Here is a 21,866-nt window from a genome sequence, read left to right as displayed (position 1 = left end):
CCATCGCTCACGGGCCCAGCCGCTCCGTGGCATGTGGGATCTTCCCAGACCAGGGCATGAACCCATGTCCCCTGCATCGGCAGGCGGACTCTCAACCACTGTGCCATCAGGGAAGCCCCCTGGGTGTTGAATTTTGTCAAAAGCTTTTTCTGCATCTATTGAGATGATCATGTGGTTTTTATTCTTCAATATGTTAATATGGTATATCACATAGATTAATTTGCGTATATTTAAGAATCCTTGCATCTCTGGGTTAAATCCCACTTGGTCATGGTATATGATCCTTTTAATGTATTGTAGGATTCTATTTGCTAGTATTTTGTTGAGGATTTTTGCATCTATATTCATCAGTGATATTGGTCTGTAATTTTCTTTTTTTGGAGTATCTTTGTCTGGTTTTGGTATCGGGGTGATGAATGAGTTCATAGAATGAGTTTGGGAGTGTTCATAGAATGAGTTTGGGAGTGTTCCTTCCTCCGAAATTTTTTGGAAGAGTTTGAGAAGGATGGGTTTTAGCTCTTCTCTAAATGTTTGATAGAATTCACCTGTGAAACCATCTGGTCCTGGACTTTTTTTTGTTGGAATATTTTTAATCACAGTTTCAATTTCATTGCCTGTGATTGGTCTATTCATATTTTGTATTTCTTCCTGGTTCAGTCTTGGAAGGTTATACCTTTCTAAGAATTTGTCCATTTCTTCCAGATTGTCCATTTTATTGGCATACGGTTGCTTGTAGTAGTCTCTTAGAATGCTTTGTATTTCTGTGGTGTCTGTTGTAACTTCTATTTCATTTCTAATTTTATTGAGTCCTCTCCCTCTTTTTCTTGATGAGTCTGGCTAATGGTTTATCAATTTTGTTTATCTTCTCAAAGAAGCAGCTTTTAGTTTTATTGATCTTTGCTATTGTTTTCTTAGTTTCTATTTCATTTATTTCTGCTCTGATCTTTATGATTTCTTTCCTTCTACTAACTTGGGGTTATGTTCTTCTTCCTCTCGTTCTTTTAGGTATAAGGTTAGATTGTTTATTTGACATGTTTGTTGTTTCTTGAGGTAGGATTGTATTGCTATAAACTTCCCGCTTAGAACTGCTTTTGCTGTATCCCATAGGTTTTGGATCATCGTGTTTTCATTGTCATTTGTTTCTAGGTATTTTTTTATTTTCTCTTTGATTTCTTCAGTGATCTCTTGGTTATTTAGTAACGTATTATTTGGCCTCCATGTGTTTGTGTTTTTTACGTTTTTTTCCCTGTAATTGATTTCTAATCTCATAGCATTTGGTCACAAAAGATGCTTGATATGATTTCGATTTTCTTAAATTTACCGAGGCTTGATTTGTGACCCAAGATGTGATCAATCCTGGAGAATGTTCTGTGTGCACTTGAGAAGAAAGTGTAATCTGCTGTTTTGGGATGGAATCTCCTATAAATATCAATTCAATCTATGTGGTCTGTTGTATCATTTAAAGCTTGTGTTTCCTTATTAATTTTCTGTCTGGATGATCTGTCCATTGCTGTAAGTGAGGTGTTAAAGTCCCCCACTATTATTGTGTTACTGTCAATTTCCTCTTTTATAGCTGTTAGCAGTTGCCTTATGTATTGAGGTGCTCCTATGTTGGGTGCATATATATCTATAATTGTTATATCTTCTTCTTGGATTGATCCCTTGATCATTATGTAGTGTCCTTCCTTGTCTCTTGTAACATTCTTTATTTTAAAATCTATTTTATCTGATATGAGTATTGCTACTCCAGCTTTCTTTTGATTTCCATTTGCATGGAATATCTTTTTCCATCCCCTCACTTTCAGTCTGTGTCCCTTGGTCTGAACTGGGTCTCATGTAGACAGCATATATATGGGTCTTGTTTTTGTATCCATTCAGCAAGCCTGTGTCTTTTGGTTGGAGCATTTAATCCATTCACGTTTAAGGTAATTATCAATATGTATGTTCCTGTTACCATTTTCTTAATTGTTTTGGGTTTGTTTTTATAGGTCCTTTTCTTCTCTTGTGTTTCCCACTTACAGAAGTTCCTTTAGCATTTGTTGTAGAGCTGGTTTGGTGGTGCTGAATTCTCTTAGCTTTTGCTTGTCTGTAAAGCTTTTGATTTCTCCGTCGAATCTGAATGAGATCCTTGCTGGGTAGAGTAATCTTGGTTGTATGTTCTTCCCTTTCATCACTTAAAATATGTCATGCCACTCCCTTCTGGCTTGTAGAGTTTCTGCTGAGAAATCAGCTGTTAACCTTATGGGAGTTCCCTTGTATGTTATTTGTCGTTTTTCCCTTGCTGCTTTCAATAATTTTTTTTTGTCTTTAATTTTTGCCAGTTTGATTACTATGTGTCTCAGCATGTTTCTCCTTGGGTTTATCCTGTATGGGACTCTCTGTGCTTCCTGGACTTGGGCGGCCATTTCCTTTCCCATGTTAGGGAAGTTTTTGACTATAATCTCTTCAAATATTTTCTTGGGTCCTTTGTCTCTCTCTTCTCCTTCTCGGACCCCTATAATGCGAATGTTGTTGGATTTAACGTTGTCCCAGAGGTCTCTTAGGTTGTCTTCATTTATTTTCATTCTTTTTTCTTTATTCTGTTCTGGAGCAGTGAATTCCACCATTCTGTCTTCCAGGTCACTTACCCGTTTTTCTGCCTCAGTTATTCTGCTATTGATTCCTTCTAGTGTAGTTTTCATTTCAGTTATTGTATTGTTCATCTCTGTTTGTGTGTTCTTTAATTCTTCTAGGTCTTTGTTAAACATTTCTTGCATCTTCTCAATCTCTGCCTCCATTCTTTTTCTGAGGTCCTGGATCATCTTCACTATCATTATTCTGAATTTTTTTTCTGGAAGGTTGCCTATCTCCACTTCATTTAGTTGTTTTTCTGGGGTTTTATCTTGTTCCTTCATCTGGTACGTAGCCCTCTGCCTTTTCATCTTGTCTTTCTGTGAATGTGGTTTTTGTTCCACAGGCTGCAGAATTGTAGTTCTTGCTTCTGCTGTCTTCCCTCTGGTGGATTAGGCTATCTAAGTGGCTTGTACAAGTTTCCTGATGGGAGGGACTGGTGGTGGGTAGAACTGGCTGTTGCTCTGGTGGGCAGAGCTCAGTAAAACTTTAATCCAGTTGTCTGCTGATGGGCGGGGCTGGGTTCCCTCCTTGTTGGTTGTTTGGCCTAAGGTGACCCAACACTGGAGCTTACCCGGGCTCTTTGGTGGGGCTAATGGTGGACTCAGGGAGGGCTCACGCCAAGGAGTACTTCTCAGAACTTCTGCTGCCAGTACCCTTGTCCTCACGGTGAGACACAGCCACCTCCCACCTCTGCAGGAGACTCTCCAACACTAGCAGGTAGGTCTGGTTTAGTCTTCTCTGGGGTCACTGCTCCTTCCCCTGGGTCCCGATGCGCACACTACTTTGTGTGTGCCCTCCAAGAGTGGAGTCTCTGTTTCCCCCAGTCCTGTCGAGGTCCTTTAATCAAATCCCGCTAGCCTTCAAAGTCTGATTCTCTAGGAATTCCTCCTCCTGTTGCTGGACCCCCAGGTTGGGAAGCCTGACGTGGGGCTCAGAACCTTCACTCCAGTGGGTGGACTTTTGTGGTATAAGTGTTCTCCAGTTTGTGAATCACCCATCCAGCAGTTATGGAATTTGATTTTATTATGATTGTGCCCCTCCTACCGTCTCATTGTGGCTTCTCCTTTGTCTTTGGGTATGGGATATCTTTTTTTGGTGAGTTCCAGTGTCTTCCTGTCGATGCTTGTTCAGCAGTTAGTTTTGTTTCTGGTGTTCTTGCAAGAGGGAGTGACAGCAGGTCTTTCTACTCCATCTTGAACCAATCTCCAGAAAATGAGATTTTTAAAGCTGAGACTTTAGAGATTTCTGGTTAACCCCCATGATTTTACGGATGATGAAATTGACACCCAGAACAGTAGTAATACAATGAAATGATCATTGACAGAATCTTCTTGCAAGACTGTGTGTTTCAACACAATATATATAATACAGCTGACTGCAACTAACCATGCGCAATCTTTATAACCGCTTCTGATACTCATTTGTGATTGCTCACATTTAGGAATAAAATATGAAAGAAATGCTTTGTTAAAAATAGTATCAGGTTTTCACTACATCCATTCTAGCTTCATATCTTTCAATAATTTAAAATTTTAGACATCTCTTTTTTAAACAATTTGCTTAATTTTGTACAATTTTCTTAACCACAGCATCCAAGCAATTCATGTTATGGTTACAATCTAAATTATTTAAGATATAAATGTTTATTAGAGCTACCTCATTAAGGAACTTGGTTGTAATTATCGGGCAGTTCCTAGACTCCCTTACAGAAACAGAGTGCTGTTTCTTCTTGCTGTTTTTAGACTTCTTTTCAAACGAATTCAGAACTAGCATCTAATTTCCCTTTTTGCTGTGGTATGTGATGAAACTTCAGTTGGAATTAAGAATTAAGGTAGAAGTAGCAGCAAATGTTTCAAATTCTCCCAAACTAGTCTCAGGTTATGCTAATTTCATAGTCCTGCCACTAGGGCCATATGCTCTGACAAACTTGTGAGGATTTGTTGGTATTATAAAATATATTTGTTAAAAAATGAGGACTCTTTTTTTTAAATATCCGACTACACTTCCCTTATATTATTACATGTTTCCTTTTCCCCCTAATATTTCATTATTTTTCAGTACCATTATTAGAGGGACAGAGGAGGAATACATCCATTGACCATTTTGTTTCTCTGGAAGTCTGAGCAATAATACCGTTTTATTTGTAAAATTGAATCATTACCCATACTTTTAAAGGGCTTTCTACTTTTAAAATGTATTCAATCGTTGCTTGCCATTTTTATAAAGACCAAAATGGAAAAAAATTTCAGAATCACAGGATGATTATAGCCACGTATGCATCACTTCAGGCAAGCTGAGCCTCTCCTTTTTAAGTAGTGCAGCCACTCATATGCCCTGTGGCAGCCTACCACTCCTCTCCACTCTCCACTTCTCCAGTGTAAAGTAGCCCTGATACTTTCCTAAGCAGCCCCTCCTACAGAGCACCTGCCAGAGTTTAGCCTCTAAAGACTGCTGATGGTGAAGGCTCTGGCCCTAACTAGCTTCATAAAAATCTTTCTCTGCTAGCAAGCGTCCCAAACACTTTGATTTCTGGAATTTGTCATTATGCTGTGTTTGAAATTCTTATCCTACAATTCCCCTTTAGTTGCAGTCCTGAAGTATATGCCTTGTCTCCTCCATGATTTCTGCCTTGAGCATTGGATCCTGCAGTGTTGAAAGACATCTTTTTATTATGATCCACAACTAAAAACTCCCTTTTTGCTTTAAAAAACCAAAGGCTGCCTGCATGGCATCACTTTTGGGGGTTGCTAAGCTTGTATGTTTTTCTAACACTTCACATTAAATAATAGTTTTACTGAACAGTTCTTGAAATTCTGATAAATACTGTTAAATCAGTGTTGAACAAAATGTGCAATGCATATTAGAGAGGGGATGCATTCTTATGCAGGGACATGGGTATATATGTGAAATATGCCAGTATACAACCCACCATTCATGCCAGGACTGGAAGGATTGCTGAAGATAAACTGGCTATCCTACTATTATGATCATCAGTGTTGGTCTTTGCAGCCAGCATCACTTTAGGCAGTGGCTAATATTACCCCTGCCAAAATGGACAGCATTTGTCAGTCTAGGTTAAAGACAAAGCTATTCTGGGTTGATTAAGAAAGCCAGGTGTATTAATCTCCTTTGATGTTTTAAAAACAACTGACAGAATTGTTGAGAGACTTTTGAAAATATTAAGGGAAATCCATTTCATCTTCTAGGTATGATGACTTATTTTGAGAGCAGTGTCTGGGACATCAGTTTGTAATCATCCATTTTCCATTCATTCGTGCAATATTTGGTATGTGTCTGGTGCTGGGAATAATGCAAACAAAAATAATTCTGATAATATCCATTCACCAGGAGCTCATAGATGGGCATAATACAGTTATATCACTCAATGCAACCAGATCTGTTTTTCCAAACTTATTCATCTTTAATAAAAGAAACAATGAAGTAAAACATCTGCAACTTAAACTTATTGAATTCATTCAGTGCTCCTTTTTTGGAGGGAACAGTAGCAGCATTAGCATGTGGTTCTTTGAGTTGGATCAGGCTGCCCTCTGCAGACTCCGTTATTAACTAAGAACAACCTTAATTTGGGGATCAGGAGATGATGGTATGGCAACCTGCCCCAGTGACTGCAGCTCCCCTTCTTTAGAGAATTCTATCTAGAAGAGGTGATACCCCATTAGCACACTAACGGGATCAACAAAGCAGATTAAATGAGATGATAGGGTGGGGTGGAAATTTGGAGGGAATGGGAATAAACTGGTCAAAACTTTCTAAGGTAACTAGGCTACTAAGGTCTAGGGCAGTGGTTCACAAACTTTGCACATCAGAATCACCTGGGGAATTCGCTTATTACTGCTTTCAGAGATTGTGATTTAATTGGTCTTGGCTGAGGCTGGGGATAGGATTCTGAAAGATTCTAACATAAGAGAAGTTGGGAACCAGCTCCAGGGGGCAGGACTCTTTAAGAATTAAACTGTCTAATTGTATTTTGCTAAGAACCATTTGAGAATGATACACTGTTGGTCACACTGAAACCCAGAGAATATCGGAGTTGAAAGGGAACTGAGATCATTAGTCCAGCGATTGTACAGGGGCAAATCTTAGGTCATTATGGCTCCCAGATCTGTTTAGCCTGCATAATGTTCTAAAAGACTTGAGAGCATTCACATAAAAATCTGGATGTTTAGTTTCTTTGAAAAACCAGATCTGACAACTCTGGACCTGCAGAGCAGCAAGAGGCCAGCACTCAGCAGCAGTGTAGTCCCTTATTCAGGTACGTGCTCTCCACTTTGCCACTCAGTACCAGCCTGACCCTCGTGGGCATTTGATTTGGTCCAATTGACTCTTGCCTTCTACAAAACTAAAAACTAACTTTCTGCAACTTTCACCCACTGCTCCCAGCTCTGCAGCACAAAGGAAGCTCATTCCTTCTTCTGCATGAAGGGGCTTCAACTTCTCAAGGGCAGGATTCTTGTTTTCTCTCTGAACGTTCTCCTCCAGCTGAATACCCCTAGTTCCTTCAAGTATTCCCTGTGTGACACACGTTCTGGACTCCTAACCATCCTGGTCCCTTTGTCTGGATATATATCCTCCTTAAAAAATGTGGTACCCAGAGTGAAATGCAGCATTTGCATTGAGGTCTTCTGACCATGGCTGTGACACTTCTATTGATAAAATCTGAAACACCACTAATTTTTATCAGTGTCATCCCATGGCTGGTTCATGTCGAGCCTGTGTCCAACTGAAGTCCCTCCCCTAAGTTTTTTTTATATAAAATGATAAGCCAGTTTTCTCTACCCCAAATTTATACAAGCTATTTATAATTTAAATGAAGATGCTACATTTATGACCTGTTTAATTTCATCTTCATGGTGCCATTCTGGAACTGTTTTGAGTTGTAATTGTCTTCTATTACATCAGCAATGTTGGGTTGCTCCACTCTCAAATCTTTCTGATGCCTTCATTCAAACTGCTGATTTAAAAAATAAAGTTGAAAAAGAGCCCTGTGAAATATCAATAAAGGCCAAAATCACACATTCATTAATCAACAGTTTGTTTAAATACCTGAATAGATGTCCATGTACTATACCATCAAGGCCATATTTTTCTTATCCATGAGGCTGTTGAGAAACCCTTTCAGGAACTGATTTATACTGTATTCCATTCATCTCACCTAGTAATGTAACAGCCCTATCTCAGGAGGATCTAGGTTAGTGCTTTCCCCAGTTTTGAAAATCAGAACACTAGAAGACAGCAGCTATTTCTTGCTGAAGGCTACCTGGCTACTTTAGGGTATGCCAATCTATCCCTTTCAATCTTTACGTGATGGAAGTGAAGTTGAGACCATAAAGAATTTCTACATAGGCAGAATCCAGGACTCAGGAAGTCAAGGAGACAGAGATTATGCATGTAGAACCAACAGCTTGTCAACATTTAAGAATCCTGAGACAGAGGCTGTTAAGAAGCAAATGACAGACAATTCTTTCTCTACATTAAATCCGATTTTCAACACAAAAAGTAATGGATTTAAAAAGGAACCTTTAGCATAATCATACTTAATGACTTTCTCGATTCAGTGACTGTCCCAAAAACAGGCAAACAATTTAAATAACTTGATCAATTTGGAAACCACTTGGTATACCAAGGTCATCCTCTCAGAAAAGTTCAAGTTCTTGTGTTCTCTGATAATAATCTCTCAGAAGCACAGTTTCAGTCCTAGGAAGCTGATCCTTGAGAATTATTTTGGGACTCTTCGGAGTTCACTCATGAGCCAAAGGGCAGCACTGAGAACAGCCAGGGAGCCCGACTGGTGAGTGGCAGCCAAAGGAGTTGGGACGTACATCAGCAGAGTGCTAATGCCCAAGCCCACCTGTTACAAAGGAAAGAAAGCAGTAAGCCAAGTAGGAACCACATAGGCAGAGCTGAAATGACTGGCATGGATAACCAGATACACAAATCCTCCACATTCTCCCATCAGAACATTAAAACATATATTGTTAAATTTCACACGTAGACTTAAAACAAAGGAAATTCAAACAAATTAGATAAAGCTAAAATTCCTTTTAATTATCCTTCATCTAGCCCAGTTCTCCTCCCCAAAGCTAGCCACTGTTATCAGTTTCTACACACCTATACTTTTGTATACTCAACACTCATTCCAATAAACAATGTTTATAGAAAAACATTGAGTATCTATCTGGATCCAGACTGTCTAGGATCCAGACGCCTGCATCCTTACCTATTCCCACACCTATATTCCCACATCCTTACCTATTCCCACATCCTTACCTATATACATGTTTATAGAAAAACAGCTTGGTGCTTTTAAAAAAATATATTGTTCTGTCACTTGCTTTTTTCCACTTAATGTATGTCTTGAGATCTTATTAAACTACAGTACAGTATTCCACAGTATGGATATACCATAGATGTTTATTTAGGCTGTTTCCAATTTTTCAGTATCACAGTAATTCCACAATGAATTTCCTTGGACAGAGCAGGCATTAATAAGTCAATATGCTTGATGAAAGGATTAAACATTTAACATTTCAAAAGATATTGCCAAACGCCAACTAAAAAGAGCTATACCAACTCATGCTCTCGCTAAGAATATACAAAGGTATCCATTTTCCTATACCCATGCCAACATCTGCTTACCTTTTTTTTTCATTTTTTTCCAATCTGACAGGTACAAAATGGCACACATTGCTTTAATTTGTTCCTCTCTGATCATAGGTGAGGCTAAACAGCTTTTCATATTTATTGGCCATTCATCACTCCTCTTGTGAGAATTGTGTATCAATATCCTTTACTTATTTTCTGGTTGTTAACCTTTTAGTCTACTATAAATATTGAAACTATTTTCTCCTAGTCTGTCACCTTTCTTCCTAAATTTTGTTTTGAGGACACCTTCAGAACAAAAAGAAGTGGTTTATACCTGTGTGTAAGCCAAAGCTAGCAGAGTCACTGCTGCTATCTTGGTCCTTCGAGGAAGGGGAATTCTCCGGGAGAGGAAGTAGAGTGCTGTAATGGCAGCAACTGAAGTGATTCCCTGCAGGGAGGAAAGAGTCTCATCAAGTGCCAGGAAGAAATGTCCCACCCTCCTGGTTTCTGCTCACCTTACAGGTAACTCCACCAGATCCACTGAATAACCACTAAGCACTTTCCCCTCCCAGGCAGAGAACCACCTGATTACTCCTCCTCAGCTTCTTCCACGCTCCTCTTCTGTTTGCCACTTCAATGCCAGCCAGGCATGGCTCCACCTAAAGTTTCTGCACGTACCACTTTATACACACTCAGCAGTCTTATCCACCTTCCAATGTGGGTGTCCCCCACGTGTGGCCCTCAGTTTTTAAATTATTCTTTTCATCCTTATCCCTAATTTTATCTCTACTCCAATCCTGTATTTTTAAAACAGGGCTAACACCAGCACACGAGGGTTATTGTTTCCCTGGGCTGTGACTAGAGGAGGTGGTGGTGCTGCCAGCTAGGGCTGAAAATGATCTGAAGTCTCCTTTTCATTTCCACCTCTTCAGAAAGAGAGTCTGCAGCTGGCAGGAGGGTTTCCATCCCCCTTCCATGATGTCAAGCAGAATGTTTTTCTATCATTTTCTATACCAATTTCATTTCTTTTCCTTTTCAGAGCTGTCCACGATGACAATTTCAACCAGACCTGACTTATTCCAAAATGCTGTGTGGCAGTGGGGACTGAGCCCACACAAGGTAACTTGCCCAAGCCCCAGCATTCCATCTGGATATGAGGCCCCTGGGCCTCTCTCTGGGTGCACTACTATCATCTCACACTCAACGTACCTCAGTCTGATGACATCCTCTGTCTCTAGCTCAACACTCATTCCAATAGTCCCATTTCTGCTGGTGTGTTTTAAACATGCCACAGAAGAAACTCTGGGATCTCCTTTGATCCTTCCTTACCTTTATTCCCGCAGCCAGTCTTCTATTCCCTACAGCCTCTCTCAGATTCACCAAGCTTCTCAATCCCAGTCCCACCATTAAGCCCTGAACCCCATCACTCTCACGGCATTACTACAATAGCACTACTGCTTCTCCCGGGTCTCCTTGCTGCTGATCTTTCCCTGCTCCAATTTATCGTGCCCAGGCCACCAAGCTGATCTTATAGCAGGCCCTTAATAAATATTAGCTTAAATAAAATGAGTATTTATGATGCTCTTAGCTTCCTGGGGTCTTGGTTCAGCCCTGACAGCTGTGTGTTCAGCAACCACTGTCTTTGTACTCTCTTCTCTACTCGGCCTCATTTTTGCTAAAATGACTCTCCTATGCATGTGCAGGATTGAGGGGAGTTATCATTTGCCAGATGATAAAAGGCATATTTGAACTTTTAGAAGGTGGCAGTATCCTGAAAGTCAGAATTTGGCTAGAGGGGTGTGGGTAATTAAGACAAAAACGTCACATCAGAAAACTGGTACTAAATTTCTTCTAAAAAGAAAAGGAAATCTAATTCCCACTCTACCATCTCAGCGTTGCCATCAGTGCTTCAGACACTGCAGAGCCTGTAAGAGGCTCCCTGTCCTTAGTAGCCAGTAACCACCAGCCAGACTTACCAGAATCCGGTGATCAAACTGCACCGTGGTGGGATTCTCGAAAACATTCCTCAGGAGAGGGGAGAAGGTAAAGAGATCCTCTGGGATCCAAGATTCTCCCATCTTGGGGAAGGAGTTGTAAACAAGCCCAGCATCCAGCCCTGCCACAAAAGCCCCTGTATTCCAAGGTAAAAAGTATTTATTAAAATGAAAGAAAGAAGAGATCAAAGATCAAATACTAGTTCTGACATAGAAAATGTTTATTATCCCAGAGTTAGACAAAAGGAATAGTCAGAGAATAGAAAGATCAATAGCACAGGTTCTCAAACAGGGAATATATATCACAATCACCATGGAAACTTAAAAAAAAAAAAAAAAAAAACCCTGCATCCTTACCTATTCCCACCCCAAGATTCTGGGATGCCTCCCCTAGAGGGGTGGACTAGAAGCTCTAGAGGAGGCATATTAGTTTAGAAAAGTTCCCTTAGTGATTGTGATGTCCTGCTTACCTCCCCAACTGAGAACTACTCATCTATTCTGGAACTAGTTAATTTACTCCTTCACTTCCTCAAGTCTCCACTCAAATGTCACCTTATCAAAGAGATCTCCCCAGTTATCCTATACTGCATAAGATAGCCCTCCCCCACCCCACCTCTATCCCCTTATCTTGCCTTATTTTTCTTCGAAGCACCAAACATTATCTGACATGTTATGTTTTGTTGTTTATTATCTGTCTTCCTCAAGTGCTCAAAAAAATCTTATAAACTAAATCCTGGGTAAACACACAAAGAATGTATCCATGAATTTAATGGATAACTGATCCATTAGTTATGATCAAAGATTCAGGTATGTTAAGTCACATTCCTTATTTTTATAAATGGCATTTATAAAGTCAAAATTCATGTTCTTCCACCAAAAAAAGGGGAGGAGGTTTGGGTGGATCACTGGTTTGATGGTTTTATTTAGAGCTGTGCTGTCCAATCAAACTTTCTAAGATGATGGAAATGTTCTATATCTGTCATCCATCCAGTACAGTGGCTGCTAGCCACCCACGTGGCTACTGAGCACTTGAAATGTGGCTAATGTGAATGAGAAACTAAACTTTAAATTTTATTTACTTTTAAGTAACTTAAGTTTAAATAGTCACATGAGGCTACTGATAATTGTATAGGGCAGTTCCAGAGTAAGAGAGGTAGAGGTGTGATTTGAAGAATGATGAAGATCTGTGTTAGTCTCTTTGCCCCCGTAAACTCCCCATCTAAGGCCATCTTTGAGGACAGGCTTTTGTCGGACCCATCTTGGTGTAATGTAATAATAACAATAATGTCGGGACTTCCCTGGTGGCGCAGTGGTTAAGAATCTGCCTGCCAATGCAGGGGACACGGGTTCAATCCCTGCTCCAGGAAGGTCCCACATGCTGCGGAGCAACTAAGCCCATGAGCCATAACTACTGAAGCCCACGCGCCCTACAGCCTGCACGCTGCAACTACTGAAGTCCACGCACTCTAGGGCCCATGTGCTGCAACTACTGAAGCCCGCATACCGATAGCCTATGCTCTGCAACAAGAGAAGCCACTGCAATAAGAAGCCCGCACATCGCAATGAAGAGTAGCCCCTGCTTGCTGCAACTAGAGAAAGCCCACGCACAGCAACAGAGACCCAACGCAGCCAAAAATAATAATAATAATAACAATAATGTATATATAATAACAACAGCTAACACTTACATAGCCTTTGCTACATGTGAGGTGCTAAGCACTTCACATATATTACTCAAACTATTATCGTCTTCCCCATTTTATAGATGAGGTCATGAAGCCCAGAGAGGTTACATAGCTTGTCCAAGGTCATGTAGTTCACAAGTGGTAAAGCCAGGATTTGAACCTAGACAGTCTGGACCCAGATAGATTCTCAATATTTTTGTTCAACCAACTGGAAAGCAGGATTTTGGGAAGGGAGGAAGGAATAAAAAACAAGAGGATGAAGATGGTGGTATATGACAGAGGCAGGTATGAAAAGGAAATATAAAGATACAGGAGGAAAGCATTAGGCAAGAAATCCCACCTGAATGTGGAATGAAGCTAGGCCATCTTTGATAAAAAGAGTCCTACCTGAGAGAGCCGTAAGGAACACCAGGCCTGCAGTTCCATGAGCAAATCGTCTCAACCTCAGGAGCTGACGCGTTTCAGGCAACTAAATAAGAAAAGAAAATCGCACAGATAAACTGAATGCAGGAACTATGAAAGGCAGCAAAGATCTCCAAGGCCAAACCCCAGAGACAATCTGAGGTCAGATCTTCTCTGACCCCTAGACTAGGTTAAGTACTCCCAGCAGATATTCTATTTTATTCTATCTAAATTTTATTAAATTTATACATTTACTATTTGTCTTCCCTGCTATCTTGTAAGTTTTGTGAAGGCAGGAACTGCCATCTGACTTGCTTATTATAGTAATCCTAGCCCAGTAGTTGGCATATAGGTATTCAATATATATCTGTTCAGTAACTGAATGATCTGCATTGTTCACGGGAAAACACTTCACCATGGTTAAAGTGATGTGACTTAAGGTACAGAACTGGATTTTCATGCTGTGTGTAATAATTCATGTTTAGCAAATATAATCAGAATCGAAACTGCATAAAATGCCTAGAGTAGAGATTCTTGCATTTAGTGTTTTGGGTAAAGCCAAAATTTGTTTTTATTTTTACTGTAGCCAACTCGTGATAATAATCAGTAAATCAACAAATATTTAGTAAGAACTTTATACACAGATAACCATAAAGATACAAAGGAAAGTCAGAGTGCTGCCCTCAAATGATTTACAATCTAGTATGTGAAGAGTTAGGCATCATTACTAAGATTTTGTAGGACGGTGTATCAGCACTGTCCATTGGAATTTTCTGTGATGACGGAAATGTTCTGTTATCTGTGCTGTCCAATATGTGGCTAATGAGGATCTAAAATGAGGCTAGAGCAACTGAAAATTTTTTAAAAAGTTAATTTTATTTAAAGTTTAAGTCGATAACAAGTTTGTTTATATAAAGTTAATTTTAATTAGAATTTAAATAGCCACATGTGGCTAGCAGCTACTGTGCTGGACAGCACAGTTCTATGTGGTTGACTAGCATCTCAAATCCTTTCTGTAATTAGTGCAGAATATAAATAAACAAAAAGAGAAAAACAATTAATAATTAAAAAGTCATTGGTAACCTTTAAGAGTACCATTCGGTACAGAGTATTTAGGAGAGTATGGGCATGTGTATAAGTGTGGAGGTGAATGTGTGGCTGGGTATATATAGGGGTGGGTGGGGAAGCCAGATGACAAGAACTGGAAAACAAGAATGGGTTGTCAGGATGTACAGCTACGGATGTACTCAATTCATTTTAGAAGTCTGCCTTTGAAAGTAAGAGGAACAGGAACTACTCAGGTGTGGATTATCTACTATACCAATGTTTCAGCCCCACCTGGCTTCCCTGTGGGATGACTGCCAAGTCAACATCTCCTGTCCTTATTGGGATCCAGACCACTGGCTCCAAGTACCTACTGGATGATTCTCTTTAAAAGTCCTACTATCATCCTAAACTTCACTCCATGAACAGGTTATCCAGGCCAACCATGACTTTAATACCTAAAATAATACTCATTTTAAAAATACCTAGTGTTTTCCTTTAATCAGCATACAGAGAAAATACTTTTAAGCAAGATCACTACGGTTTACTATTTTGTTAGATTTGCTGAATGGTAGGGTCCCCACATAAAGAACAAACAACTCAGTGTCACTCTTGCATACCACTAAAGGTCTACAAATAGCTCTCGTTCTGGTCTTCCTCACCTCTCCATCCATCATCCCTCTGGGAGTCAGAAGTAAAGTGGTTGGGGTATCTCTTGTTGGTACTCTTTCCTTTTTCTAAAATTCATCTTTTCATCTTTCTTGATAGGCAATGCTGACAAAATATTTGGCACCTATACTAATTCTCCTTTGAATAAGCTGCTCCAGCCCAAAAGAATAATTGCAGTTTTTACTTTGCGGTCCCACAGCTATCCAGAGTCCCAAAGTTCAGAGTTTCTCTAAACTTTGGTTATATCTAGCTTCTGGTAAAACTGATAGGTGTTACTAAGGGAATGCATGCATTTTGACAAATAACTTCCCATTAGTACCAGAATTTCCATTTCTCTGACCCTGTCAGCATCTGTACAGATGTGGTAAACAATACAGACTGACTTCACCTTGTGCTGAGGTAGCAGCAGCGAGAACGAGGTCCACAAGCTGGCGCAATAAAGCACAAGGGCCGATCCCAGGTGGGCGGCAAGGCGGTACTGACTGACCCGAGGGATGTCATGGGAATCTGGTTTCTCTGCTAAGCCACTTTTCACCATATACCATCCCAACAGGCCCTGCAACCAAAAAGAGAAGAGGCAAACAAAACAAGGTTGAAGCTGTTTATTCAACTTTACTCTCTGAGAAAGTGAGTACTGCCACCTAACTCCTCCTTTCCATACCCTCCCATATCCCCAGTATCCCAGGAATTGAGACCTACCCAATTTCCACATACAGCACCAAAAATACTACACCACTGTTTAGAATAACATTTTATTGAAGTAGAAGCCAAATATAGAAAAGTACACAAAAGTGTATTTGGGCAAAAGCTTACAAATACTTGGCATAATTTAACATTATGTAAACCAGTGAAATATGAAAGTAAAAAGACAGCTGATTTTACAAAAACAAGATGCTTTGGAGAAACCTGACAAAGATAACTGCTTAAAAACAATTACTGTCATGTTAGGTGGAAAAAGACAATTCTAAAGGTTTGGGGGGAAGTCATAAAAATCTATAAGGCTTTTCAGGCAAATTGGTTTGAAAGTGTCTAAATTTCTACTCCTCTTTTAAAAAAATGGTAATGAAAGTACATGTTTAAGTTGAAAAGTTTAAGGTATGTATTATTATTCTATGATTCCCTGTTTTAACTGACTTTTTCAAGTAACCAAACAACTGTCAGTTCTAGTCATATCAGATAAGGTACCCTTTCACCCTGACTCTCCCCAGCCAATAATCATGTTAAAGAGATGGGAGAATCCCACCTTTTCTAAATATATACTCCTCAGGAAGTCTTTTTGGGTATTTCTTTCCCCCTTCAAGACTACCCTAGATGTTCTAATTATTGTGATTTCATCTGCACAGGACACTGGAAGATGAGGGAGTATACAGTGTGATTTGCCAGCCCTCACTTTCCTCCTCTTGCCATCTTCAAATTTTTGCCTCCCTGGAAGTCTATCTTAAGTAGGTTTTATTTTTCTTTTTAATTCTGAAACAAACTTTCACTTTGTTTCACCAATCCTCCCTAGTTTCTATTAGATTTTTATTAATGTCTAACTCTTTATTATCTTTTTCTATTGCCTTTATTTTGTCTCTTACATCTCCCTCCTTAATTCCTTTTCATTGGTTCGTATTCTTACCACTTTGAGTTAAATCAACCAATTAGCTTCTTCCTGATCAAATTTTGGTATTTCTCTGATGCTCTGAGACTCTCCCTTAGGGCCTGTATACCTTGACCCAAATACTCACATGTGTCTTCTCTAACACTCCTTTCCTTGGCTCTCAGGCTTCCCTAACCCCTTAACTGTGGGAGTCATTCAAAGCTCTTTTCCTTAAGAAAAGAGAGAAGTTCAACTTCTATAATTTTAATCACCATTTATACTTTCAGCTCTCAGCTACATCTGTATTCTAAGATTCTTTATCCCACAGAATGTTTCTCTCTTCTGGAATTTCCCTATTTGCTTCTATAGCCATTCTAGTATAGGGATCCCACTTCCCCACAGAGCAGGCAAGTTAGAAAAAGGGAGGATACAAGAACCCAGGAAGAAAGCCGTAATGGAAAAGAAACTCTAATTCTTGTGACATAAAAACATATTTACTGAGTGCTTACTGATTCCAGGCACTACTCTAAGCACTTTACATGCATGATCTCACTTAATATTCACAGAACCTAAGTGGTAGGTTCTATTATTGTCCCCATTTACAGGTAAGGAAAGCACAGCCTACAGAGGTTAGACAACATGCCCTACTAAGTGACAGAGCTGGGCCTTGAAACCAGGCCTGTGACACTAAAATCCATGCTCTTACCCACTCTGTTACACTGTTTCAAAGATTACTTCATTAAAAACAATGCCACCTTGGAGGCTCCTGAGAACATCTCTGGTTTCCCAAACTTGAGTAAATCTCACCTGGAAGCAAACTAAACCACAGAGGGCAAGAACACGTCCTTTCATGCCATGCGTGAGCCAGCCCTTTCTCCAAAAGTAGGCAGCAGGCAGGATGTACGCGAGGCCTACAAGGCGACCCCACATTCGGTGTGAGTACTCCATGTACCAGATGAACTTGAATTCTGCCAGCGTCATATCATGATTCAAGCTGGGTGAAAAGGGACGTCAAAAATAAGAAAGAGAAAAAAGTTCATCTAATTTTTATTTCCTGACAGAATGCAGGAACATTCTCGGTTTTAAAGCTTGACTGGTCTGCCCTCTTCCTCATCGGCCACCTCAGAATCACTTGGGAATTGGAGGTTTAGCGTAGGGAGCTCGCTAAACATAACTGAACCAAATATCGAAAAATCGTGGAACCTAAACATTCTGAAATGTTTAAATAAGCAAAAGATTGCGTGGGCCCACTGGGAAGTTTACCCGATTTTCTATAATACTTACATTTTAAATTCTGGAAACTGCTGATATTTTTGGAATTCTGCTTCCCATTCTTCCTGGCTTGTAGGTGGCTTCATCCCCTTTATTAAATGCCAGTCTACCATTGAGAGGCCAGACTCTGTCAACCTTAAGATAGGAAAGAAATCTGAGTGTATTAAACTTGAGTGTGTATATGTGTGTGCACCACACTGGATTATTCATAAATGGTTTACAGCAGCAAGTGGATCTGAACTTGACCCCTATAAAGGTAAACACATCGTTTCATCGTTTCCTCTTTTGACAACTTGCTCTCTTCTTACTGCTTAGAATTTTGTCAGAAGCAGCTATCAGGTACAAATTTCTTTACTCCTTGTACTATTTCATTAAACTCTCCTTACTTCTTTCACTAGCATTCCTTAACAGATAAAACCAACCCTTAGACGAAAGAAATGTGTCCTAAATGCATAACCAATATTATTTTATTTTTTTAATTAATTAATTAATTTTTTGGCTGCGCTGGGTCTTCGTTGCTGCACGTGGGCTTTCTCTAGTTGCAGTGAGCGGGGGCTACTCTTGGTTGCACTGCGCGGGCTTCCATTGCGGAGGCTTCTCTTGTTGCGGAGCACGGGCTCTAGGCGCGTGAGCTTGGTAGTTGTGGCATGCAGGCTCAGTAGTCGTGGCTTGCGGGCTCTAGAGTGCAGGCTCAGTAGTTGTGGCGCACGGGCTTAGCTGCTCCACGGCATGTGGGATCTTCCCGGACCAGGGCTCGAACCTGTGCCCCTGCACTGGCAGGCAGATTCTTAACCACTGCACCACCAGGGAAGCCCCAACCAATATCATTTACACAGGGAGAAGAGACTGCTACAGATATAAATCGGTTTAGGTTATTGAGTGAATTTAAAGACAATACAACTCAAATTTGTTGCAGTTTCCCATAACAGCCTATATAACACATAGGTATTTTGAAATAAGGGCACAGGGAATGTGGAGAGAATTTGAGGAACACATACTTTATTAACACTATAAAGTATTTTCACCAAAAGGGGTCAGGATTCCAAAAGTAAAAAAGCTGATTTCTGGTCTGAGGCAGGAAGTGTACACGACAAACCTGGAACATCTTAACAGAAAGCAAGGAATCAAAGGTTACTAGGGTCCTGTCAAAAAGGCTCTGGAGCCAGTCTGAAGAGGTTCCCACTGACTAAAGATGGGACAACTTGGGCAAATCTCAGTACAGCGGATTGAAACATATCAAATATATTTAAAACTAGGAGCTCCTAATACTTAAAAACTCACTTTATTGGTCACCTTTGGAGAGTGCTTAGGAACCAATTTCTTATTTTGAAAATTGGTAAATAAAAGGAAAGGAATCAAGTGTTTATCTTGCCTTTCCTAATACATTGTACCTTAGGATAACCAAATTGCTGATGAAAGTTTCTCTTTATAGTTGAGCTAATAAAATACCTATTACAATTGTGCAACTCTAGTGAAATAATGTATTTAGGCAATGATCATCAACGGCTGTTGACATCTCTAATAGACACCAGATATTTATGAATGTTCTAATAACCTATGTATTTTGCCCCCTGCCCCCCAACCTGAATCTGATCAAGCAACAAGTTGTTTACAGGAAATACAGGGGACAATGGAACATGTTAAACAACATAAGTATGCAATCAGCAAAATCTAGACTGTGAGAAAATCCAAAAGGACAAATGACTTGGGTTTCTTCTACAACAAAAAAACTGCAAAGGGGGTGGGAGAGGTGGAGGGAGTAGAATCCAAATCTACAAAATCTCTTTATAGATTTAAAGAGACCTAACAGGCATGCATAGGAACCAACGGAGAGGTATGGAACTTATCTGCACTTAATTCAAACAAACTGTACAAAAATTTTTGTGACAAATTTGAACTCTGATTGTAGGGGGAAATATACACAAACAATGCACAGCTAACAGGTAAGACCTGAACCAGTCTTTATGAAGGGCTTCTACTAGTAAAACCCTAAACTGTTCTAGGGCTGGGCAAGCTATCAGACCTGTTCCCTCTGTAGGCCTCAGTTTCTGCATATGTAAAATGAGGGAGCTAGATGAAATGATTTCTAAGGTCCCTTCCCCCTCCATCATCCTGCACTTTAATGATGACTCAAATAGCTGACTCACTATGAACAAACTACTCACCTAGTTACTCCACCAAGAATAACTGCTCCAGCCACTGTTCCACTGCAGACCAGGAGCCATCGGCCCACCACCCGCTCAGCAGCTTTTGAAGGTTGGGACACTGTACCCCTTCCAGGTTGCAAAGCTACTTCAGAGATGGTGCTGTATTGCCCTGGCCTCAAGGGGCGCCTGATCCCACAGCTGCAACCACACTAAGGATCAAGACAGACAAATTACAACTGGAGAAAGAGGGAAAGGCTTCACTCCACTGCTACTCACACTCAATCTCTGTCTGGTGTGGAGTACCCTGAATGGCCCCATTTCCACTGTTACTGCCCTGCTAAATCATCATCTCTTATCTGGACTACATCCACTCCCAACTGCCTCCAATCCATCCCCACACCACCTTCTGGTCTCTGCATATTTCCCCCAGACTTAACTCTACACCTAAATATGGATTATTTTATTTCTCCTATGGGTCTTTTTTATTTTTATTTTTTTGCTGTACGCAGGCCTCTTACTGTTGTGGCCTCTCCCGTTGCGGAGCACAGGCTCCGGACGCACAGGCTCAGCGGCCATGGCTCACGGGCCCAGCCGCTCCACAGCATGTGGGATCTTCCCGGACCAGGGCACAAACCCGTCTCTCCTGCATTGGCAGGCGGACTCCCAACCACTAAGCCACCAAGGAAGCCCTCTCCTATGGGTCTTTAAATATGATTTTTCTCTGACCGGGGCACTACTGGTCCCCTGACTGATAATACCTACTGCAGATCTCAGCTTAGATGTCACCTCCTCTAGGAAGTATTCCCAGACTCCCCCACATCTGCAACAGGTCACTCTCCCAGCACACTATACCTCTCCATCACACACTGTAATGTACCATTCAGTACACAGAGGTTTGTCTCCATCTCCCACTAAGCTATGAGCTGTGGGACAGCAATGTCTAGTCAGTCTGGCTCTTTCCCTCTTGCACACTTCGTTTCAAACACAGTTCCCTTACATAACAAGACCTTAATAAAGATTTGACAAACCAGTTACAAATGAATGAACTGTGACTTCCTCTAAGGCAGGAAACTTTTGGTATTTTATCTTTTCCTTCCCAGTTCCTAACGCATATTAATCACGCAATAATTATTAGTTCAGCGAATAAACGCCCTCTCCTGACTCTATCCCTAAAAGTCCAAACACCCATGTTTTCCCTATCCTGCTTCTAATTAACTAAGTAACTTTAGACAAGTTAAGCCTCAATTTACTTTTCTCTGTAGAATGGGGTTATAGTCCCTAACCTGACTATCCGGGAGCTTTGAGCAAAAATCAAATATATGGGTAAAAATCACTGAGCTTTTACTATGTGCTAAGCCTCTATGTATATCAAATTATTTAATGCAACAACCCTTATGAAGTAGGTGCTATTATCCCCATTTTGCAGATGAATAAATTGAGGCACAGAAAGGTTACCCAACTTGGCTAATAGCCCACAGCTACTAAGTGGTAAGTCCAGATCCGAACTCAGGGGCCCTAGACATAAGTAAATGCGTCGTGAACTCCAAGGACTACGGAAACGTGACGTGTGAGAATTATTCTCTCTGTACTGGCCCTTTCACCCCATGCCAGCTTCCGCGACTCAGTCCGCTGCTGTGCGGTACCTGTGTTCTAGGCGCCGCCCCAGGAATCAAGAGCCGGAGACACGGGCTCCCAATCACTGCCTTCAAGGGCGGAAAGAGTAATCGCTGCATACTATGAGCAGTGCACAACTGCCACCTCCACACTCCTGCACTCCCTGGTCTCCTTTCTCCGCCACCGACTGGAGAAGCACTACCGGGTCACGCAGAACGAGCCCCTCCTTTTCAGAAGGCCGGGG

General features: G+C 40.7%; 1 protein-coding gene across 2 annotated transcripts; it reads right to left on the bottom strand.

The window, feature by feature from the left end:
• Positions 1–2,946: 2,946 nt before the first annotated feature.
• COX15 (cytochrome c oxidase assembly homolog COX15) lies at positions 2,947–21,793 on the bottom strand. Of its 2 annotated transcripts, XM_082854387.1 has the most exons (9): positions 21,652–21,793; positions 20,027–20,217; positions 17,874–17,996; positions 17,397–17,583; positions 15,399–15,566; positions 13,283–13,364; positions 11,193–11,347; positions 9,551–9,664; positions 2,947–8,482 (listed from the first exon to the last, which is right to left on the bottom strand). In XM_082854387.1, the coding sequence occupies exons 1-9, from the start codon at positions 21,739–21,741 to the stop codon at positions 8,351–8,353; spliced, it is 1,242 nt and encodes a 413-aa protein (XP_082710513.1). In that variant the 5' UTR covers positions 21,742–21,793; the 3' UTR covers positions 2,947–8,350. The 2 variants fall into 2 exon arrangements, with proteins under 2 accessions (XP_082710513.1, XP_082710514.1); XM_082854388.1 differs by lacking the exons at positions 2,947–8,482; positions 11,193–11,347 and having other exon boundaries at positions 9,500–9,664.
• Between the last annotated feature and the right edge of the window lie 73 nt (positions 21,794–21,866).

The sequence above is a fragment of the Leucopleurus acutus genome (assembly GCF_964270905.1).
Source record: "Leucopleurus acutus genome assembly, chromosome: 14".
In the NCBI taxonomy this organism is placed as follows: domain Eukaryota; kingdom Metazoa; phylum Chordata; class Mammalia; order Artiodactyla; family Delphinidae; genus Leucopleurus; species Leucopleurus acutus.
The sequence above is the reverse complement of the archived record's forward strand: the minus strand, read 5'-3'. Positions and strand labels throughout refer to the sequence as shown.